Consider the following 22,747-nt stretch of genomic DNA (forward strand, 5'->3'; position numbering starts at 1 on the left):
AATTCTTCCTGCAAATTTCCGCCGCCGGTTTGAAACCGTCGATACGCGGCGAGGGCAGCGGGGGTGCGTAGACAGACCCCGCTCTTCCCCACCCCTGGGTCCCAGCCCACCGCCTCTTTCCCTCTCCCGGAGGAACCCCTCCGCCGCGCCCGAAGGAACACGAAGGTCTTCGGCAACTTCCGCCTCCAGCGCGGAGGGCGGGGCCGCTCGAGCTCCTCCGGGCCGAGCTCGGCTTTTTCCGTGCGCGGCCGCTGCGCACTCGGCACTGGGCGGCGCTGGCTGGCTCCCTGGCTGCGAGTCCTCAGTCGGCGGCGGCTGCTGCTGCCTGTGGCCCGGGCGGCTGGGAGAAGCGGAGTGTTGGTGAGTGACGCGGCGGAGGTGTAGTTTGACGCGGTGTGTTACGTGGGGGAGAGAATAAAACTCCAGCGAGATCCGGGCCGCGAACGAAAGCAGTGACGGAGGAGCTTGTACCACCGGTAAGAGGAGCAGGAGGAGGAGGCAGGAGCCGGAGAGAGCCGGGGGGACGGAGGGGGGACGGGGAGGCGCCGGACACCCGCGCTCGGGGCCTTCCCCTCGCAGGAGGGGCCGCGGTAAAGATGGAGCCTCCGCCCGAGCCCCACACCATCGCCGCCGCTCGCAGCGAACAAAGAATAATGGCGGCGGACTGGAGCCAGCGGCGGCCGGGGCGGCAGCGACTCTGCCTGCAGCCAGCGGCGGCGCTCATGGCGGGGGGCGGCGGGCGGCGGGCGGGGTGGGAGCCGGCGGCCGGGGGTGTGTGCGGGCGGGCGGCCGGCCGCGGCGAGCTGGCGCCCGCGTTCCCGCCGCCACCGGGCCGGGCGCGGAGCCGGGAGCCCGGAGCCGCCCCGGGGGAGGCCGCCCGCCGGCCCGGCCGGCGCTGCCCCCTGTGCCGCCTGCCCGGCCCCCGCCGACAGTCTCGCCCCCCGACCCGGCCCGCAGTCCGCCGGGGCAGCGCCGCCGGGGTGCCCGCGGGGGGTGGAGGAGGAAGAAGGCGACAGTTAAGGGCAGAGGAGGTGAAGGTGCCTGCCTTCCCGGTAGCCTCCGTGTCTGCCATGCCCGCCTAGCGAGGGGAAGCGGTGCTCAGTCTGACCTACTCTCCTCTCCTCTCTTTGTGCAATAAAGTTCGAAACCCAAGGTTTTCCTCTCGTCCTGTATTTTATTCACGCCCTTTCCCCCCGCTCCCGCCCCATTGGGAAAATGCTGTTTTCTGTGCTTTTCTGCTTACATGAGGTAATGAGAACTCGCGCTTTTTAAAATAATTTTTGACTCTTTCCCTCACCCTCTTTTTTTTTTTTTTTAAATCAGTAGTCATGGAAATGCATTCTTTGGAGGAGGAAGGGGTGCTAAGAAAAATACATTTGTAATTAAAAACCTATTGGGATCTTGTAAAAGGGAAGCTGATGTTTGAAAACAGTTTCGGTTTTAACCCTTTTCAATAAGGTAATCACTTGAGAGCTATCATTCTGAAACACTTCGTTGAAACGAGTATTAGCGATGTACTTTTGTTTCACATCACCTTGGCGGGGGGCAGCCGTGGTGTTGGGTCCTTTGGATCTCCCCTCGCACCCCGACCATATTTCTCACATCTTTCTTAAACACGAGATTGGTTAACCCTAATTCTAAAAATAGCCATTTAAAAGTATCCATTATTTGCCTCGCCCGTAGTAGGTAACCCTAGCCCCAGACCCACAATAATTTAAGCCACAAGGTTTATTTTTTTCTTGCCCTATTGGGGAAAACGGACAGCAGAAAAATCATTGACACATCAAAAATTAAAAGACAGTTTTTAAAGGACCATGGGATGTGACCTATTTAAGTTTCTCTTACCTTCTTCAGAAGTTAAACTTTCATGCTAGCGTTAGCTTTCATCAGTTCTGCCTTCTAAAGGTTTAATATAAAATACTTTTGGTTGCCAGTTGTTGAAATCTTTTACATTCATTTCCTGATTTAAATATAAAGCCAAAACGGTTATTTTAGGTGATGCAAAAGGTTCTTTTTAAAATACTTCCCTGTCTCATGGTATGATAGAATGGTGATTGATACAAAGTTTCTTGTTAGGAATAAATACTGTTAGTAGGAGCATTGTCTTCTGATATTCTTTATCCAAGTCACTTTTCCAAAACCTCCTTGCTGTATTACTAGTATTAAAAAAGAAAACACATTGGCCATTTTTCATTGCCAAGAAATTTAATTAAGATGAAATAAACAGTATTTTTCCGTTAAGGGTTGGGAAGATGATTTTATTTCCAAACACTGAGGAAATTATGGTCTTGATGATGCCATAGATTACTGGTTTTCCTTAAGGATTTTCTGCAAACCAGCATAAGTTGAACAGAAGTTCTTTGCCCTTACAGATACTATCTGACAATGACGCTTCCTTTGTTGAATTTTTTTTTAAAGTTATGATAGTTTTTTTCTTTTGTTTCATCCAAAAGATCTTTTAAATTTTTTAATTATAAATTCATAATCTAATTCTTACCAGTCTCAGGTGAAACTTCGTAAACTTTTGTAATCATTAATATTTGGATATTTTTTTGTAACATGTTACTAAGTTATACTCTACCCCCTCCCAGGGATCAGCAGAAATTACAGTTAAATCTGCTTGAACCTTTTTTTAATGGACGTGTATTCAGAAAGCCAGTGAGTCTTTAATAGAAATTAACTGAAAACTATTAAAAGGGCATTTCTTATGGAATATAAAACTCCAGTGTAACTCCTTTTGAATCATTTTTTTTTCTCCCCCAAAGAAGAGCCTAAGGAAACTTATTCATAAAATGGCACCTTTTTCTGCTTTCTGAAATTCATTTTCATGATTAGATCTGATTAATAGACATTTTTGTTTCTTTATAGAGACGTACTTTTATTTTTCATTCTAAGACACTGAGTTTTATTTGGGGGGATATAATATGGCTACAGTAAAAGCAGGTATATAGCCCTCACTTCACCTCATTTTAAAAATTCTTTTCCTTTATTTACACAGAAAAAAATTCTTGTACTCATTCATACAGTGTATCAGTGAAATTTGTAATTTCATTTATTCTGTAAATGTCTTATCAGACATGGTTATGTGGACTTGTTTATAGCCAGCCTGTGATACAATCTTACAAGCGTATCTTTCTTGATACATAGTGTCACTTCAAGTGATGGCTTCTTTATTGACTAGTTAGAGCTCAAATCTGAGTTTAAGGATAGTAGTCAGAGAATGAGAAAAAGAAAATGAAAGGATTTTTTTTCTTCTTACTCAAGTAAGAACACATTTCTACATTATCACTTGAAACACAGTTTATGGCGCTGAGTCCGAAGAGACTGAAGTGACTTAGCAACAGTAGCAGCAAACAGTAGTATTTACTGTGATAGAGAAGGTAGTTAGTGGAAAAAGCACTGGGTTTGGGAATCACAGGCCAGTTTGAATCCTGCTGTTGCCACTATTATCCTGTGCCTACCCTCAAGGAATTTTGTGACCAACATGAAGTTTCTTGATCTTTCTCAGTCTTTGTTTCTTTATCTGTTAGAATAATGCCAGCTACTTTTAGTGTTGTCAGGTAATTATAAAGTACTTCCTTGGGGATTAAATTTATTTTTAAGTTTTATTTTAACTTCCTAGCTGTGGAACCTTGGGCAGATTTCTTCTCTGTACTTCTCATTTTCCTTGATCTTAAGTAAACAGTTATCTAACTCAGACACATGTGGGAATTAAATGAGTTAATACATATTAAACTCTAGGCATGTCACAAGTGGTCAACAAATGTTTCCTTTATGTTTTAAATTATCCTTCATCATTATTGTTACTGTGTTTTAATTCACTAGGCCAGAAGCTGCAGCAAATCCAAAGATGGATTACACTGTCATATCTCTCTACCCTCAAGGAACTATTGGGGACATGATGACTAATAAGGCAGAATATATGCCATAAGAAAGCAGTCAAAAGGAAAGAGAGATCACACTTGATGAAGATGGAAGAAAAGAGGATTATACTTTTGTATTTCCAGTTTTTATTTTTTAATAAGTAATTCTTTTAGATAGTCCATAATTCAGAACACATAAAATGTCATACAGCAGAAGGTCATGTTTTTGCCCCCACCCTCCAATCACCCAGGTGTTAGCAGTTTCTCTTTTGTCCTTTCAGAGGTACTCTATCCATGTACAAACCAGTATGTATGTACTCTCCTGCCACATCCCCTTTTTTATTTGAATGGTAGTATGCTGTGTACACTCCTATATCTCGGCAGTTTTCACTTAACACGGCTTAGCATTGGGGTTGTGTCAGTACGTAAAGACCTTCATTCTTTTCATTATCAGGCACTTTATCATCTGGATATACCTTTGTTTATTGACTAGTTAGTGTGTTGATTTTATTTTTAACTCTCATGGCTTTTTAAAGGAAATCTGTTATTACGCCTTTATTTCTTTAAATGAAAGATTTCATTTGAATGAGAGATAGCAAGTTATTTAAACTCCCTCAATTATCTTCAGTTTCGGGGGTTTTTTTTAAGTTTTATTAAAATATTTGAGATGTACATGAATAGGGAAGCAAGCTGTATAAGAATTAACTCTCAAAGTAAATTTAGTCTGTATTTAACGTCTTTGTTGTGGTCCTTAGAGCCCTCAACAGACTCTTCCTTTTATTATTTCCGCCAATAAAAGTCTATAGTTTTCTCTTTAAATGAGAAAGAACATCTTACATAGTCTAGATCTTTTTTTAAGTAGACCATTCTCATGGGATGCGATTACCCAGTAATCTTGATTACTGTACTAGCTTTCTCCGAGTTAATTTTTTACACACTCATTAACTTATTTTTTTTGATGATTTTCTAATATTTCTTGGTGTAGTTATCAGTGAGTTTTATATTTGATACCTAAATAAACAGTTTCACCTATATGATTTTCTATTGAGATTTTTCTTCTTAGATGAATTTTTTTTTCTTTTACTGTGGAAATCCTTGGCCAAGTTATTACTTGGCCCAAGTAATAACTCCTTTCAACAAAAGCACAAAAGAAAAGTTTCAATGCTCTCTTTTTCTTTTTTTCGACCTTCTAAGCAGCATTTAACTATTTGTACATTTTAAATATACATCTGTTAGTATATTTATCTTTAAAATACACATGCTATAAGGTCTTTAAGTTGATTAAACTTAGAAAATGATAACTAATAATCTAGCAGCAGGGACGCAGAAAGCTCTCTTATCTTTTGAAAAAACAAATCATTAAATGAAGCTGTTTTGGTGATCTCATTCTTTGTATGCTTAACTTGACATATTAAAGCTTTTAATGTAAGAATATTGTCTTATTTTGAGGATTTACTAGTATTATATAAAATACTAATACATGCCAATTTTACCCACTCAATGACTAAAATGTTTACAAAGCACTTATAGATTGGTAGGGGTCGGGAGTGGATAATTGAAATTTGTCAAGACAGGAAAATTTTCCTCTGGAACATATCTGGGGGCTACCAGGGAATTAAATGATTTCTCACAGTCTCATTGTATCGGTGAATTGCCTTTTGGATTGGAGGTAAAGATCGTGAACTAAAACAACAAACTGATGCTGTGAAAATGGCTACTTGTTTTCCTCTGCCAATTTAATAAATGTGCTAACTCAGTCATTATAAGTGCTTAGTCTTGGTCAACTTTTTGAAGTTACAAGAAGTATGGTTCTAAATTTATACTATCAAATCTGTAAATGTAGATTTTTGAGACATATTTGAAACACATTTGTTTCTCTTCTGACTCAGTATGCTCCCTTAGTATATACAAACTCTTTGTCTTGTGTTTTGCTTTGCATTTTTCTCTTTGCTTAGCTCTGCCAGTCCTGATCCTGTACAGATGTGTTTCATTATTTTACCTAGTTTTGCTTACCTGTCTCCTCTGTTACCAGTAAGAAGATGGGGCAAAGATTTCTGGTGTTAATTACAGCAGATAAGTAGATGACAGTATTTTACATAACCAGTGATGAAAAATTACCTTTATGTATTTAATCAATTACATGAATCACAGTTTAAGAATAGTACCCCTCGTTAAACTTTTAAATACCTGAGTTGCTTTTCCTCAGGGTTGAGGTAAGATTAGTAAAGTTTAGTTTACCATAAGTGAAATGGGCTGTCTGAACAAATTCTTCCTGGTTGGATTTATCTAGAATCTCTGAATATTCTATCACTCATCAAGGTTTAGAGAGTAAGAAGTTTGAGGCATTGATGCTAACTTTTTTTACTCCTTTTGAGAAAAGTAAATACATTTGTTTGGAGAAGAGAGAATTAAGTGAGAAGTTAAAATAACTAAGTAATGACCTTGGTGTCTGAGTGGAGGATGGGCCTGAGAGTTTATACCAGTGGTATTAGAAAATGTCTACCAAAGATTACTAAATCTTGGAAACTAAGATTTCTTTCTTTAATTTTAAGTCTTTCTCTAATGAAGTGGTTATCTGTGTTTGAATTTCTGGTTGTTATTATATGACAGTATCTGTGTTAAGTTGCTTCAGTCGTGTCCAACTCTTTGTGACCCTATAGACTGTAGCCCCCAGGCTCCTCTGTCCATGGGATTCTTCAGGCAAGAATATGACAGTATAGATGTAACTAAAAATGTTTGTAATCTAAACGAAGCTGAGTAACAATTTTGAGGGGGGTTATCCCTTTTTGTGTAAGTAATTCGCAATAGGAGATTCATAAATACCTTGTCATCGTTGAATTGAAATTTATTGCTTTTTCTGAACTCTCTACTCTTAAAAGGGCATCATATTCTTAAAATATTTATTGTTTGCTGTTACTGCCATTTATCCATCTAGTCATTCTGTGAACATTTATTGAACATCATCTTTTTCATAGTTGGTGAAATAGTCGTAAGAAAATTTAATCAAGTATTTTTAGAGATATTAAATAAACCATTGTTCTGGTTGCTATAGAAGCCTGAGTATGTGGCTTTACTGCCCTTAAGGTACTTACAGTATAATGGAGATGACAGAAACAAGTATAATAAAAAACGGTTTATATGTGGCAGAATGTCAGTTCTCACTGTCTTGAAGGACTACTGAGTTTAGAAGAAAAGGTGTTCAGTGAGGAAACTTATGAGAAGATAGTACTCAAATTGCGTACGGAAGAACTTGGAAGGTGAGACGAAGGCGAGTGTATTGTGGGCAGTGGCATGGACAACAAAAGTGAAGACATGGAAGCAGAATGAACTTGATACATTCACCTTTCTTGAGGTGAAGAAAGTGTCGTATTAAATGTAAATCCACAGTATCTAGGAGCCCTAAGTGTGAAGCAGGAAGCTTTAAATTCCATTTAAGAGGAGGAACAACATAAACAGAGCAATGGTGTGATATGACAAGCTAAAGTGTAGGTAACCGGGCTGCATACCCCCAGTCCTAGGCAACTACTAAAGTTCCCTAGGCACTTTTTGTCTCCAGTGCTGAATTCTTTTAGTGCTTAGTCGTGTCTGACTCCTTGTGGCCCCATGGACTAGCCTGCCAGGGTGCTCTGTCCATGGGATTTGGATTTCCCAGGCAAACATACCAGAGTGGGTTGCCATTTCCTTTTCCAGGGGAATCTTCCCAACCCAGGGATCGAACTCACCTTTCCTGTGTCTCTTGCATTGCAGGTGGATTCTTTACCTGCTAAGCCACTGGGGAAGCCTATTCTGAACATTGCATATAAATGGATTGCATTGTGATGAGCTTCTTTTACTTAACACAGTAAAACTGTTAGGGTTTATCCATGTTTATCAGGACTTCATTCCTTTCTGTTGCTAAATGATATTGTTTTATAGACATGCAATATTTTATTCATGAATTCATGGACATTTGAACCTTTGGGCCATTGTGAATAATGCTGCCACAAACATTCATTTATTACACATGTTGTCATTTCTCTTGGGTTTATACCTAGGAGTGGAATTGCTGGCTTATATGGTAACTATGTTAACCATTTTGAGGAACTGCCAGGCTTAGAGTGGTACCCTTTTACATTCCCACTGGTAGTGTATAAGAGTTATTTCTCTGTATCCTCAACACTTGTTTTTATTTTTCATTGTAGCCGTTGTAGTGGGTGAGACGTAGTATCTCATTGTGGTTTAGATCTGCATTTCCCTAATGACTAATGCTGTCAAGCATCTTTTTGTGTACTTATTGGCCATTTGTATATCTTGGAAGAAGTGTCTGTTCAGATCCTTTGCCCATTTTTAAATTGGGTTATTTGTCTTATTATTGAGTTGTAATAGTTGTTATTCTAGATACAAGTTTATTACCAGATATATATGATTTATGAAACTTTCTTCTATGGATTGTCTTCACTTCCTTGGCACAAAAGTTTTTAATTTTGACAATTTCCAACTCATCTTTTTTTTTTCTCTCCCTTTCATTGCTTGTGCTTTTTGTTGTCATATCTTGGACATTATAAATTCTTAATTATTATAGACATTTTCTAAATATCTCTGAAAGCCACGACTATTTAATGAAAAATATAGTACATATTTGGAATTACACCCCACTTGCTCTGATCTTCTCTTTTATCCTATGTCCAGATTCCTTAGTTTTGAGTACTGACCAAAAGAAGCAAAGGTAAATATCAAGAAATAGCAACTTTGAAACAAAGTTTAATTCAAATTTTTGTGAATTATTTGTTACTAGAGAATTTATTATGTTTGTGTGAATGTAGTGTATTACTCGTGAATGTAAAAATTCTCCTGTATTAGGGGAATTCACACTTAGCAGACTTTTACCATGGAGGCATCCCTGGTATCTTGGGCATAAGCAGTCTGCCTACAGTGTAGGAGACATGGGTTCCATTCCTAGGTCTGGAAGATCTCCTGGAGAAGAGAATGACTACCCACTCCAGTACTGTTGCCTGGATCATCCCATGGACAGAGGAGCCTGGCAGTCTACAATCCATGGGGTCGCAGAGAATTGGACACGACTGAGTGACTAACACACACACACACCATGGAGGCGGTACTAACTCCTTCATTTTTTGCAGTTGACTAAACTGACCTCTGGAGAATTTAAATTTACAAACTAGTAGAACATTTTCCCTGGGCAAGAAATAACAGTAAAGCATAGTCTTCGTCACTCTGAATATTAATAGCATAATCTCTTTGTGAAGAAAGTTTTGAAGGTTTAGCTTTATTGACGATTATTAAAATTTGTTGTTCCTCATCAATAGTTTTGGTTTATAAAAGTTCATTTACTTGAAGGAAGTATTGTAGCCAAAGTCTTGTAAAAATATTGATTTCGTTATCTTATTAATCAAGTCTGCATCAACAGAAAGGTTACCATAAATAGCCAGCTCTTGCTTTCCTTTTTTCCATAATTCATTGTTTTTCTGTCATTTCAAAAAAGTTTATGGTTTGAAATAATTATTAACTAAATACTTGTTTGGAGGGAATTTATATGTAAACTGATGGTAGGGATTAGTTTATACTTGCCTAGCTCTTTGGTAAGTTTGTGAGCCCTTTGAGAGAAAGGGTTCTTGGCTGCTTTACTCTATAGTCCCCATAGTTTTTGGCAGAACACTTATTATGTAATATGCATGAAAACTTACAATGAATGAATTCCTCTTGGAGGGTCACAGATTTGAAAAGCAGGATTAAAACCAATCCCCCTTAAGGTTTTGCACGAAAGGGACTAAAACCAATCCCCCTGAGGTTAGAGGAAGCTGACGTATATGCATATGCTTAGACAATTAGGGGCTTCCCTGGGGCTCAGACGGTAAAGAATCTGCCTGCAATGCCAGAGAACCTGGGTTCCATCCCTGGGTAGAGAAGATCCCCTGGAGAAGGAAGGGAATGGCAACCCACTCCAGTATTCTTGCCTGGAGAATTCCATGGACAAGAAGCTTGGCGGGCCACGGTCCATGGGATCGCAAATAGTCGGACACTTGTAATTGCTTAGACAGATTACAGGTTTATTTTTTAAAAGCCAAGGAAATTAGATTTGTTTTTTCGTAGCTTAAAAATAAACTTTTTTCACTGGAGTCTAAATTAATTCCGATGGTTTACTAACGCTTTTCACCTCTGAAACAGGAAAAATAGCATGAGACTATTAATCAAAGTGATTACCAGAAGTCACTATCAGGTTGATAATAAAGTACATTTACATGAAATGCTGGACTTGATTTTTCAGGATTAGAGATAAAAGATATCTAAATATGAAATGAGTCCTTATCAAAACTTTACATAAAGTCGACTGTGGTCTACATGTCATTTTTCATCTTTGTAGATTAACTATGGCTATTTTTTAAGATATAGTTCAATATATCCTTGGTGCTTTGAGTGCTCGAGATTTTTCTAGTAAGCCAAATATAATTAAAATGATTAGCATGTTGCTTAATAGTTTATGCAGTTTTGCTGCCATATATTTCTTCACTTTTTATAATATCAGAAACTAGATGTGCATAGCCCTAAACAGTCTTATAAAGTTCTTAGAAATCTCTTAACATCTGTAGTTCTCCATCTGTGAAGTCAGAGCTAAAGCCAGAATTCCTGTCTTATGACTCCTGCCATGTAACGTGTACTGTGTTACTTCGGGAAAACTGATTTTCACTCTTTGTTGTCTAGTATGTAAATAATTCACCAAGACTAGCATTTAAAATTTAGTTCAAAACAAACTGTTATAATAATAAACGTTAACTTTATACACTTTTTTTTTTAAAACACTTGGACATTCATTTTTCATTTCAATATAGTGATTTTCACATAGTCACTCAGGTTGAGTAAATGGAATAATGGGCTATAAATATTTAATCTCCAGGTATAACTTCTGTAAGTCCTTAACAGTTTTAGCCTTGAGCTAGTTTATGAAGCAGAACTTGAAATTTGAAGACAGCTTCACTCTTTACTCAACATGGAAATTGCTCTTCTAAAAGTAATTACATGTAGGAGGTGCATAATGCTTTTTTCCCTTAAAAAAAAAAAAAGCAGCTTCAAAAATCTAGTAGAATTTCATATATAGAACCTTATATAAGGTCACTTCTTTGTAAGGCTAAAGGTGGAAAAAGTTGTGAAAATGGTATCAGATGGGTGTTTGGATAGAAAGAATGGGAAGAGTTCAGTAAAGTGTTATTATGTAAAATAATGCATAGTCATAGCTGCTGCTTTGCTAAGCAACATTGTTTGTCTCTTGGTGACCAGATATGTGAAGGCTTGTTTTAGAGCCACAAGTAGTCTTACCTGAAGGAAAACAAGACAGATACATTTTGCCAGTACTTAAAAAAATAACAGTAACTGATGTGAGAAAGTACTAAAGCTTTCTTATTAAAAGATAGTATAGAATTAGTCACACTAGAATATGAGGATGGTTTATGTAGATCAAATAATAACTTTCCTAATTCATTTCAGTTAAGTACTGCCTTTGAGGACAGTTTCTTACAGAGCATACTACATATTTTAAAATAACTTATTAAAAATAGCATTCAAATGCTGTAGTAATCCGAAAACTGCAATAAATCATAACATGTAAATCTTGAACTTAAGGTGGTTTTCTGTAAGTTCAGCCCAATAAACAAAAAAATTAGAGAATTAGTTTTAATAAATAACATTGAAAAGATTCCCTTTTGTTGTATGTGTTTTTGTTTTTGTTTTTTTTTTAGGTAATGGTAGTTGAGTACTGGCAATTACTATTAATAATTTATTAAAACATATAAACACATTTTCAAGCTTTTTCTTTTGTCTCATGAGTGATTAAATTTCATCAGATTCAGATCATATAGAATTAATTTCAGATACAGCTTTTCTTCCCTTCCTCTAATACTAGACTATAGGCTAAATAAAGTATGGATTTGTATTCCAGTTAAGGGAGAAGGATCTTGGTAGGATCATAGAGAAAACTTTCTGAAAATTATGTCAGAATTTACGTAGCTTGGTAAAGTTACCAAGTTATTTTAGTTTTTCACATTGCCTATTCTGGTTCTTTCCCTAAAAACATATATATATATATATAACCTTAATTTGATGGCATCACCGACTCAATGGACGTGAGTTTGAGTGAACTCCGGGAGTTGGTGATGGACAGGGAGGCCTGGCGTGCTGCGATTCATGGGGTCGCAAAGAGTCGGACACGACTGAGCGACTGAACTGAACTAAATCAGTCTCTAATCTAATAAGGTTCTTACAGCTGGAGTTGGTACGTGTGTTGAGCGTGGAGTATACTTGTGTACGTGTGTACATACCTACACACATGTATACATATACATTACAACATTCAAATATGCTATTTTCCTATCTGGTTTCAGTGAAAGTATGCTGTATTTAATACCAAATGACTGTTATTAGCATCAGAAACCTGAAGCATTAAATTTCCAGTATTGATTGCATACATCTCAGTTCTGCTTAATAGGGCATAGAGTGAAGACAAATGAAGTATCTCAAGGTTAACAACCAAAAAGCATACAGGAGGTAAAAAGAGGAAGCAGTGCACCATAATCGTTGACTCCTGGAAAGCTAGAGTCCTTTACATAGCAGCTGAACATTTAGTTTTAATTTGCTTTATTAAATTAATCATGTGGTGGTGGTTTAGTTGCTAAGTCGTGTCCAGCTCTTGGGACCGCATGGACTGTAGCCCACCAGGCTCCTTTGTCCATGGGATTCTCAAGGCAAGAATACTGGAGTGGGTTTCCATTTCCTTCTCCGGGGGATCTTCCCAACCCAGGAGTCGAGCCTGGGTCTCCTGAATTGTAGGCAGATTCTTTACCAACTGAGCTACAAGGGAAGCTCAAATTAATCATAACACTCAGAATATTACTCTTAATCAAGACATATTAAATGTGTACAAGTAATGCTAGCAAGGCTTTCAAACAGCTGTAGTATACTAAAAAATTAACAAGTACAAAATAACTATGTAAAAAGTATTGTACATGAGCCTTAGATGTTTTTAGGTTTTCTGCAAAATATTTTTAGTAATACATTTGACTATGACAACAAACTGGTCATTTAGTTTTAAAATCATGTGCCCAAATGTGACTTTTTTCTGTGATTACTCTGGAGACTTTAAAGTCTGCTTTTGTGATTTCCTTAAATCTCTAGACTTGGTGAAAGAGTTCAGGAGTCACCCACTTGCTAGATACAAGAGCAGGTTTTTTTTTTTTCCCCCCTCGTTTATAATAAAGGTCATTTGCATTTTAAAAACCATGGCCTATATTCATATGTTCTCTTAGTTATGAATGTATTATTTATTCAGAGTCAAAATTCGTAGTTATTTCTATGAATACTGAACCTTTCATTCTAAACTGGATTACATTTGTCATAGATTTAAGGGATTAAAAAGTAAACTTGTGAGGGAGATGGATTTATTTTTCATAAACTTGAGCTAGGATGTTTAGGATCTTAAGGACCTGGGCACTTCTTAGAGTTCAAAGTATTTTAGGATAAAGAACAAGGTGAAGATTTACAGCATTCTTTGCTTTCACTTAATGGTTGTTAGTGAAAGTGATGATACAGGCTTGCTTTCTTGTTCAGTGACCTTTATTACAGAATTTGGTACTGCCAGATATTTCTCCCTGATTTGGTATAGTTCTGTATAGGTGCTGGGTAGGTGAATTTGAATGCTACCTTATCCATGAGGTATCCACTTTTATAGTATTGAAAATCCCTCAGCATCCTTCCCACCCTTATATTTTACCCAACACTTAACTGTGTTCTGATTTGTTACATGTTTTACTTGTTATACTTTCTCTCTTCTATTTCCACACACTAGAATATAAATTCCACAAAGTTTTAAAAAAAATTTATTTCTTCATCTCCAGTAACTTGAACAAGTGCCCAACATGTAAGTACTTGGATATAATGCTATAATACAAGTATACTGTATATAATGTAAGTTGTTAAAATTGAAGATCCTGTTAGTTTAAGAACAGTGAATTATTGACTTCTGGTGAGTTACCTCGGGATGTATTGCTTTACAGAGTAAAATACATTGCAACATAAAAATTCTAAACCCATTAACTTAACTTTGAGACATCATTCTCATATTCTCATTTTGCCCTAGTAGCTGCAGATTGATTAGAAATGACCATCCTTTATCTTTTATCCTTTATACACCAGCCACTGACTCACTCATTTCTCTAAAGGCCTACTGTTATTAAAGTCTTTGCTTACACCGTTTTTCTTATCAGAAAATAAATGCCCAAATTTATTAATACTGTATTTATCCTCAGTGTTTGGCATTCCACCACTCTTGACTATTGCAGCATACTGTCTTCTCAAATAGACACTTTACTGGAATGTTTATCCTAACTATATTGAAATTTTTGAATATCGTCTTGACTATGTAAAGGTACAAAAGTAATACAATCCTAGTCAGATAAATTTCTTGATACTTTCTAAGATGGAAAGAAAAAAGCTGCTCTATCCTCTTTGAAAATTAAGAAAAGGACTGTTAAACTGATAAATTTTATGTATCATATCTGAATGGTAATATTTTTATATTTGCCCAAGATTAAGAGGCTAGGCGACGTATTTTTAGTCCATCTTTGCTATGAACCGTATAGTAAAAGGAGGTAATAAATATTAAGTGGCCTGCATAATTGTGTGTGTGTGCATGCATCTTGTGTTGTCACTTCCTAAGACCAATGCATTTAAAATTGAGATAGATCTTTTTATCCATCTCTTGTTTTCAGATGAGGAAACTAGAACACAAAAAACTTAATTTTGTCCTGTGACCACTTGATGACAGCTCCAGCTTTCCATCAAATGCTAGGCTCTTTTTCAGAACAGCATTCTTTGTTTCGCTCAAGGTGAGGTGCATAATACTGCAGAATCATTCCCTTTTTGTTTTTCATGTTAAGAGATAGAACTCTGAAGACCCTTAGAGCAAAATGGCATGTCTTTGTGAATGAATTTTTAAAAGAAATTTTTTAGGCATAACACTATTTTGAAATTCATTTTTAAGTTCATGGTTTTCAAAGAATTACATTCTATTTTTAGGGTTAAATCATGAAAATACCTAAATCTTAAATATCATTCCCAAATAAATTTTGGAATTCAGAATTATTGGAAGAACTCAAGAATTCTTGATAAATTGTCAAGCTAATACTAGATTTTCCATGATTTCTAAAGATTTATTGTTTCTAATGTTCCAGATCCAGTATTGTTACAACATTCTATCAGACTTCATATGTACCTTATCTATGCTTATTCAGTCTTTTGCTTGTTTTTGCACTCCCAAAATGCATTTCATTTGTATAATCAATTAGGAATCTACTTTCTTCAAGTAATTTTGGAAACCCAGATATTGGCTTTGTTAAATGATCCTGTGTCTGAATACTGCTCTGCTGACTAAAATTGCTCCTGGGTTAATAGAAAAATTGAAGACTGTATACATCATACCTTATTATCTCTCCTCTCTCCACCTGAAGATACAAACATAAAGGAGTAAAAGCTTTCAAAGTCATAATTAATGTGCTCACATTAAATGCTAATTTAGTTTAGTTGGAGACGGCTGTTTCAGTACCTTCAAGGTGAAAACCAGAAGAATAGTTTCTGTTTTAGTTGACTCTTCTGAATTTCTTACCTGAAACAAATTGTTTTTCCTTAAATGATTCTCACTTGTGCTTTGAGAAAGGCCTGAATTAACTGATAAAAGACAATTGTACTGTTGCTCAAATGGTTGATATCTGCTGAAGCTAATTAATATGGCTGTCCCCCACTTTGAAAAAGGTTTGGTTGTCTTCCAGAATGAAATGGTAATGAAACACTGGCAGTTTATTTACATGGGGGATCCTAACCATTGGAAATACCACTTTGTCTTTAGAAGAAAAGTAATATAACATCATCTAGTTGGGGAGGGAAGAAGATGCAAATCAATCACATTCTTTCTTTGAATGTGACCTTGTAACTATAATTACTTATGTTAACTAATGGTTTTATTTTTTTATTGTAGAATCATAAATATCTTATTTTCTGAAGCAAGTTGCAATGATACCCTTCCCAGGTGGCACTAGTGGTAAAGAACCAGCCTGCCAATGCAGGAGATACAGGAGACGTGGATTCAGTCCCTGGGTCAGGAAGATCCCCTGGGGAAGGGCAAAGCAACCCATTCCAGTATCCTTGCCTGGAGAATCCCATGGACAGAGGAGCCTGGTGGGTTACAGTCCACAGGGTTGCAAAAAGTTGGACATGACTGAAGTAATTTAGCAAGCACACACCTTAAATGTTAAAAGAAAATTAAGTGGCTCTAACATATTGAAAAGTAAACAGAAGAAGTATGATCTGTGCTTTGAGTTACTTTTTATCAGATGGTAGGGTGAAACTGTTTGGATGACAGCGTAGGTTAAAAAAAAATGCGGCGGACGTCCCTGGTGGCCCAATGGTTAGGACTCCGTGTTTCCAGTGCTGGGGAGGGTGTGTGATCCTTGGTGGGAGATTCCACATGTGGCGTGGTGCAGCCAGAAGATTTAAAAACAAAATGTGGCTTGGACTGAAGTCTTTTCAAAATGGTTGTGTATTCTCTATGAAAAGGTATTATGATGGTAAATTTGTGTTTATCTTTGTTCTCATTAAGTTGATTATGTGGGGCAGAAGATAGAGAAAAGTTTGTGGGTTTCTGCTGTTATTTAGCTTGACTCAGTGCTGTCCTCGATGGATCCTTTACTTACTTTATTGTTATTATTAAGATTAGATTGTTTTGCTTTCATGTTTTCTTCCAGAGCAACAGTATGAACCGTATTTAGTATTCACAAACTATTTTTTGATGTTGCTTTCTGTTACTTTTAAGTCTGTGTGAAATTTTTTAGTTTAAAAGAACATCGATTTTAAGTGTACAACTCAAATGAATTATCACAGGGGGTAGTAAAGTTATTTTACAATTCTTTTAAAAAATTAGTTATTTTTACTTTTTGGAAATTGGGGTAAACAGTTTAGGTAAATTTTGAACAAATACTAATTTCATATTATAGGTATCAGATTAAAAACTTTTTATCCGTGGATATCTCAAAATCATGACTAAAGTAAAGCTTTTGATTCGTATTTTGAAAATGTTACCCATCGTTTCTGGTATTAAAATGTCTTTACTTGAACACATAATCCTGAATCCATGCTCACAGAAAAGTACTGAAATATATAAAAGGTGCAAATCATCATTTACAGTTCTACCAAATCTTTCTCTCTTCAGAGCCAGCACTTAACTATGGTTCAGTTAAAATTTCTACACCTTTTCCATGCATATACCTTTATAACAATTTGTTATACATTTTTTTTTTAATGTAAATGGGGTTCTACATTATAAAAAGTTCTATAACTTGCCATTTCACTGTCTTGGAAAGCTTTATTTGTCATTCCATTATAGTTAGACTTCATTGTTTTTCATTGCTTTAATATTTTAATGGTCCTTCTAATGATGGATACTTGTTTCTAGTTTTTTACTATTCCAAAAAAAATTCTATCTTTGTAAACTAGTCAATAAATAATAAGAGTTTCTTACTGAGTAGTAGTTTCTCTGTATTCTAGATGTTATTGTGTTGATTGTATGTATGAGATATTTTCTCGTTGTGTACTTGTCTTGGTGGCTTTTGTCTTGTTAATATTTTAAATAATTATGTAGTCAAATCTGTTGATCTTTTACTTTGTCATTTGTTTTGTGGCTTCTTTATTTCTAAATTATTCATTTCCACAGAGATATTTTCATTTTTAACTGTCACTTGTAAAAACATTCTATAGACTCCTGTGAATGGTGGCAGAATGTTAGTATGTGATACATTTTGATGGCATGTAATAATCACATAAGGATTAATGACTATTTTGATTATCAGTTTCAGAGTTATAAAATAAATGTAATAAATTCTGGAAAAGCATTGGAGTTTTTGTGTTGTTTATCAAATCGCCATAGGTAGTCCTTACTATTAAATTTATTTTTGACAGGTAATATGTTAGGAACTGAGTGATAACAGTAGTACACAAGTAAGAAATAATCCCTTTTATTCTGACTCCTTGAGACACGGTTCCTCCCCCAGTTTATCTGCTATATATATATAATCAGTTTTTCTAATCTCAAAGTAGTGTCCGCTGCTGGGAATTGCCCTCCACTTTTGCAGTCACCCAGTGCCAGATCTAACAAACACTCTAAACTCTTAGCAAAGCAGGATCTAAAAGGATCAGCCTTGATTAATGTATCCAGAATCTAGTTAAAATTTTTAAGTGTTTTATTGTGTGTGTGTTGTTTGTGGGTATACATGCACGTGTGGAGTGTTGCACATTATATAGGGTAATGAGTCAGAATGCAAAAGAACCTTTTACGTGTTTGAGGTCTCTAATTTGACTCTGTGTCAAGAGCCATAAGTTGAGCTCTTGAAACTTGGGCTATTTTGTCTTAACCACCAGCAATTTCCTGAAGAAGTAGGTTATAATTTTTCTGTTTCTTCCCTATCATAGAGGGAATACCTTTATAGGAGGTACCTTGAAGCCTGTATCTCATAGACCCTGTCATCAACTCACTTCTGCTCTCTGCCCTCCCTCCTTACCTGATTGATACATTTTGAAAACATTAAAACTTTGCTGCTGCCCTTCCTCTCCTTTTTAGGACAGATTCATGGAAGAGGGGAATCCCGTCTTCCATAACAGATGGAGTAATATTGGGAAGTAAAAGGAAAAAGCTTTTTTCTTTTTTGAAAAAACTAGAACTTTTACAGCTCAGCATATTTGGACAAGTCTTGACAGTAATCCAACTACATTGTAGCTTAACTAGATTTCTGAGTGCATCTGCTAACCTAACCACCACATATACCTTTTTATAACTTGAAAATTGCCTTTAAAACCACAAAAGCACAAAGCACTGTAGTGCTTGTAACACTCTTCCATATTATTGTAGGTAACTAAATGACCATGGAATCTGGAGCAGAGAACCAGCAGAGTGGAGATGCAGCTGTAACAGAAGCTGAAAGCCAGCAAATGACAGTTCAAGCCCAGCCACAGATTGCCACATTAGCCCAGGTATAAAAACATGGAGAGATTCCAAGTTGTCTCTTCTAAGAGGAATATGTTTCAAATACAAGAGAACTTAGTTTTTATTAGAGATATACATAGAATGAGTGGTGACATTCTTAGAATATCAAAATTCCTATTTATTTAGTATCAACCTAATTTTAGAAATGACAGTATTCAGTAACAGAAAAATGTATTGCTAAATACTAACACACTATTTGTAGTAGTGACATGATTCAGGATAATTACATTTAAACTGATGGGTAGATGGTCTCTTAAAGGAATAAAACTATGATGACTGGGTTTTTTTTTTTTTTTTTCATAGATTTATTTGGGGGCATGGGGACACATAATCTGAAAGGCTAATTTTACATGTGCTTAAACGAAAAAGAATAAACAAATAAATTGACACACAAGTAAATATCAAGGATGATAGTTTTTGTCCCTGTATTTCTTAAAGTATGATTCATAGTTCTTTCATTTTGTCTTTGTCTTAAACATTCTAAGGTTATATTCTCATCTTTATTTTTTGTTCTTATGTATTTTTCCTCAAATGTTTTATTAACATTTATTGGCATTATGTTATATATGAGTGAGAAAAGTGGTTAATATAAAAACCAAATAGCAAACAAATAACCTGCTAGGTAAGAAGAGTGGGATGTGGAGCTTCCGCTTCCCAGAGAGTTTAAAAGCTCTCCTACAGGAGAGTCTGGAGCAAGAATGGATCTTGGGAAATGGAGGACTAATCACATATGGTCACCACACTGAGCTAAAATACAGGTCAAATACTAGGTCTCTAGCAGGAATACTAGGGCCGAATACTAGGTCTTCTGGTAGTCAGAAGCAGTGGGATGTTCTGTGTTTTCTCCTAAGATCACTGGGGCCCACCTCCAGCCCTGAGGAGTAAGACAAAGCAGATTATATTTAGGGATGAAGTAAACGTACACTCACGATGAAGCAGGTGCAGGAACAAAGGTGAGAGCATCAGGGCCTCTTAAGTACATGTCAAGGCAAATGTGTACAGATCCTAATCGGGGCTCATCCAGGCACTCAGCCCTCTAGTAAAAAGAAGATACAGTACCAGCAGGGATTTTGGTGATGACAATCCTCAACATACCTATCTCTCAGGACACCATTCTTCTGGTCTGGATGTCCTCCACGTCTGCTGTGTAACGTCATTCTGGAGGTTGCCTTCCTACTGTCTTGTGGAGTTTTGTTTTCAGTGGTTCCTTGAGCAAGTTTGACTGGGTAAAGAATTCCTGGTAAAGAAAATGTTTTTCAAATTTTTAAGGCACAGTCATTTTCTAGTATTAATGTTTTAAAAGACTAAACCCATTTCTTACTTTGTATCTCTTGTTACTTGTAAAAATCTCTGTTCCCAGTGCTTCACCATTTCATTATCAAGGCCTTGAATTGTTACCATCCATTGTGCAGTAGTCTTCAGTGCCCCCCCCCCCTTTTTTTTAAGTGGAAACTTGGGTCTTCAATTCTGGGCAATTTCCTTAAGTTATTTCGTTGATGATTTTTTTCTCTCCCTCTTCTTTCTCTTTTATCTCTTGGATTCTTGTGATCCAGATGTTAATACCTCTAGGACTGTTTCTCTAGTTTTCTCTCCTGTTTCAGTCTGTCTTTGCTCTGCCCTCAGAGATTTCTTCAACTTCACACTTCACCCCATCTGTTGGATTTGTTTTATTTCTGCTATCATGTTTCCAAGAGTTCCTTTTGTTTCTGAACAGTCCTTTTGTATTTTAATAGTATCCTGTTTGTTTCAGGCTTCCCTGGGGGCTCAGACAGTAAAGAATCTGCCTGCCATGCAGGAGACCAGGTTCAATCCTTGGGTCAGGAAGATACCCAGGAGAAGGAAATGGCTACCCACTCCAGTATTCTTGCCTGGAGAATTCCATGGACAGAGGAGCCTGGTGGGCTACAGTCCGTGGGATCGCAGAGTCAGACATGACAGAGCAACTAACACTTACACTTTTTTTTTTTTTTAATGTTTCATGCAGGCAGTATTTTCCCTTTATAATATTAAGTTTTAAGTTTTCTTCTCTCTACATAGATTTTCTTCTGTATAGTTTTCCTCTTCTATCTTTTTGGTCACCATCTTTCATATTAGAAGCTTTCCTCATATTTGATAACTTGTGGTTGTTGGCCTACATTTAAAAGTAAGGTGACCAAAAACCTATGTTGGATGTTGTGTGTATACGTTCGGGGCCTGACATCTGTGAGTTGTGAGGTTCGTGGTAGGGTGGCATCCCAGTGTCATTATGTTAAGTCTTCTTAACTTGGTGTTTGTTGGTCAGGTTCCCCAGAGAAAAGCTTTACTATCTCCTCATGTAAGTAAAGACCTGTGAGCCAACCAACGGAAGGAGATTGGAGTTCAGTACCTCACCTCAGCAATGCCTGGTGTCAAGCAGTCAAGAAACCCTCCATCAGAAAATAAACCAACGTTTTTCTGTCCTCATAGGGGAGATTAGTGTCCATTCACAGAGGCTGAGGAGGGGATCTGCTTGCTTTTCAAAGAGCCTTCAGTCAGCCTTCCTTATCTTCAGCCCCTCCTTTCACTCTGCCTTCTAGGGGGCCCTAGATTCTGAGCCTCTTAAGGACCTTGTAGCACAAATCAAGCTGTCCCTGCCTCCACCTCATGAGTTGGTCATCTGAGGTCTTCCAAGTTCGTTACCATTCACCCACCTGTTTCTAGCCTCCAAAACTCATTATTGTTACTTCCTTTCCCATTCTTCTCTGCTGGTGTGATTATGCCTGTAAAAACAAAATCAGTTTCATGAAGCTTAATTGGAAATTCGGGAAAGAACAAAATTATATGCACATGTTCAATTAGCATATAATCACGGATAAGTGGAATGACATGATACTAGAGTTTTAGGAGAAGTAGTGTCTGTTCACTTTTGTAAGTTTTGTTGTTGTTCTTTTTAATACCTGATTACAGAGGGTTTTTTTTCATTTGCTCATCCAAGTCCTTAACATATACATTTTGACATAATTTCTCAGAATTCTGATACCTATTTTTGTTGTCTCGTAGTAAACTGTAAATTTGTAATAAAATTGTCAAGACCATTGTGATTTGACCATTGGATGTAAAAAAACAAATTCAGCCTAACTAGTGAAGGAGGAAAATCAGTCTAAAATAATAATGAAATGTCTTCTGTTACTTTTGAAATTTACAAGTATTTCTTTTAAAGTGGAAAAAACATTGGTTTTGACTATAAGAATGTTAATTTTTATGGAGGGCTTTAAGTAAAGAGTTGGGTGAAAGGATGATTGCTGCAATACTGTTGTCGCCTTTCTTATAACAGGCACATTTGAAAACCTAAATGGACAGTAATAGGAATTTATTAAATTATTATTACACAGTTATTAATTATTAAATTAAATTACACAGTCATTAAAACCGTTAAAGAATACTATTAATGGTATGAAGAGATATTTGAAATGGATTTGAAAGATTCTGTGATAGTGCCAAAAAAATTGAGTGTGCATATATATATATATGTATATATATATATGCATCTTTAAAAACACATGTATCTACAGCAAAAATATTAAATGATGAGCTCTGAGTGGTAGGAATATAAGTGATTTTTTTCTATATTGGTGTATCTGAATTTTCTAAATTCACAATGAGAGAAACCATTATGTGGAATGATTAGCATAGAAAGAGGATTATTTGTTAAGTTAGCTTGTTACATTTACCTTATAGAATACTCAGAGGACATACTAATTGCTTCAAATATTAGAAGAGCTTTCCATTGATATGAGATATTCTGAATAATTTACAGTTTTGGTTCTCCAACCTTGATGTCGGGGAACATGTC

At 36.8% G+C, this 22,747-nt stretch overlaps 2 protein-coding genes across 11 annotated transcripts in view; one reads left to right on the forward strand and one right to left on the reverse strand.

Moving 5' to 3' along the window:
- The first annotated feature begins 272 nt into the window (after positions 1 to 272).
- CREB1 (cAMP responsive element binding protein 1) overlaps positions 273 to 22,747 on the forward strand; it is a 73,417-nt gene continuing 50,942 nt past the window's right edge. For 5 of the 10 annotated variants that reach the window (XM_061382729.1, XM_061382751.1, XM_061382772.1 and 2 more), the window contains exons 1-2: positions 390 to 476; positions 18,802 to 18,923. In XM_061382729.1, coding sequence (XP_061238713.1) covers positions 18,810 to 18,923 — 114 coding nt within the window. In that variant the 5' untranslated portion in view covers positions 390 to 476; positions 18,802 to 18,809. Of the gene's footprint in view, positions 361 to 389; positions 477 to 14,647; positions 14,740 to 18,801; positions 18,924 to 22,747 lie in introns of those variants that run through there. The other 5 variants (XM_061382762.1, XM_061382778.1, XM_061382737.1 and 2 more) reach the window with 5 other exon arrangements.
- Positions 1,266 to 22,747, reverse strand: part of METTL21A (methyltransferase 21A, HSPA lysine) — a 71,724-nt gene continuing 50,242 nt past the window's right edge. The window contains exon 5 of the transcript XR_009729973.1: positions 1,266 to 21,674. The gene's annotated coding sequence lies outside the window, so the exon portion shown is untranslated. The remainder of the gene's footprint in view (positions 21,675 to 22,747) is intronic.

The sequence above is a fragment of the Bos javanicus genome, chromosome 2 (genome assembly GCF_032452875.1).
Source record: "Bos javanicus breed banteng chromosome 2, ARS-OSU_banteng_1.0, whole genome shotgun sequence".
NCBI classification, from domain to species: domain Eukaryota; kingdom Metazoa; phylum Chordata; class Mammalia; order Artiodactyla; family Bovidae; genus Bos; species Bos javanicus.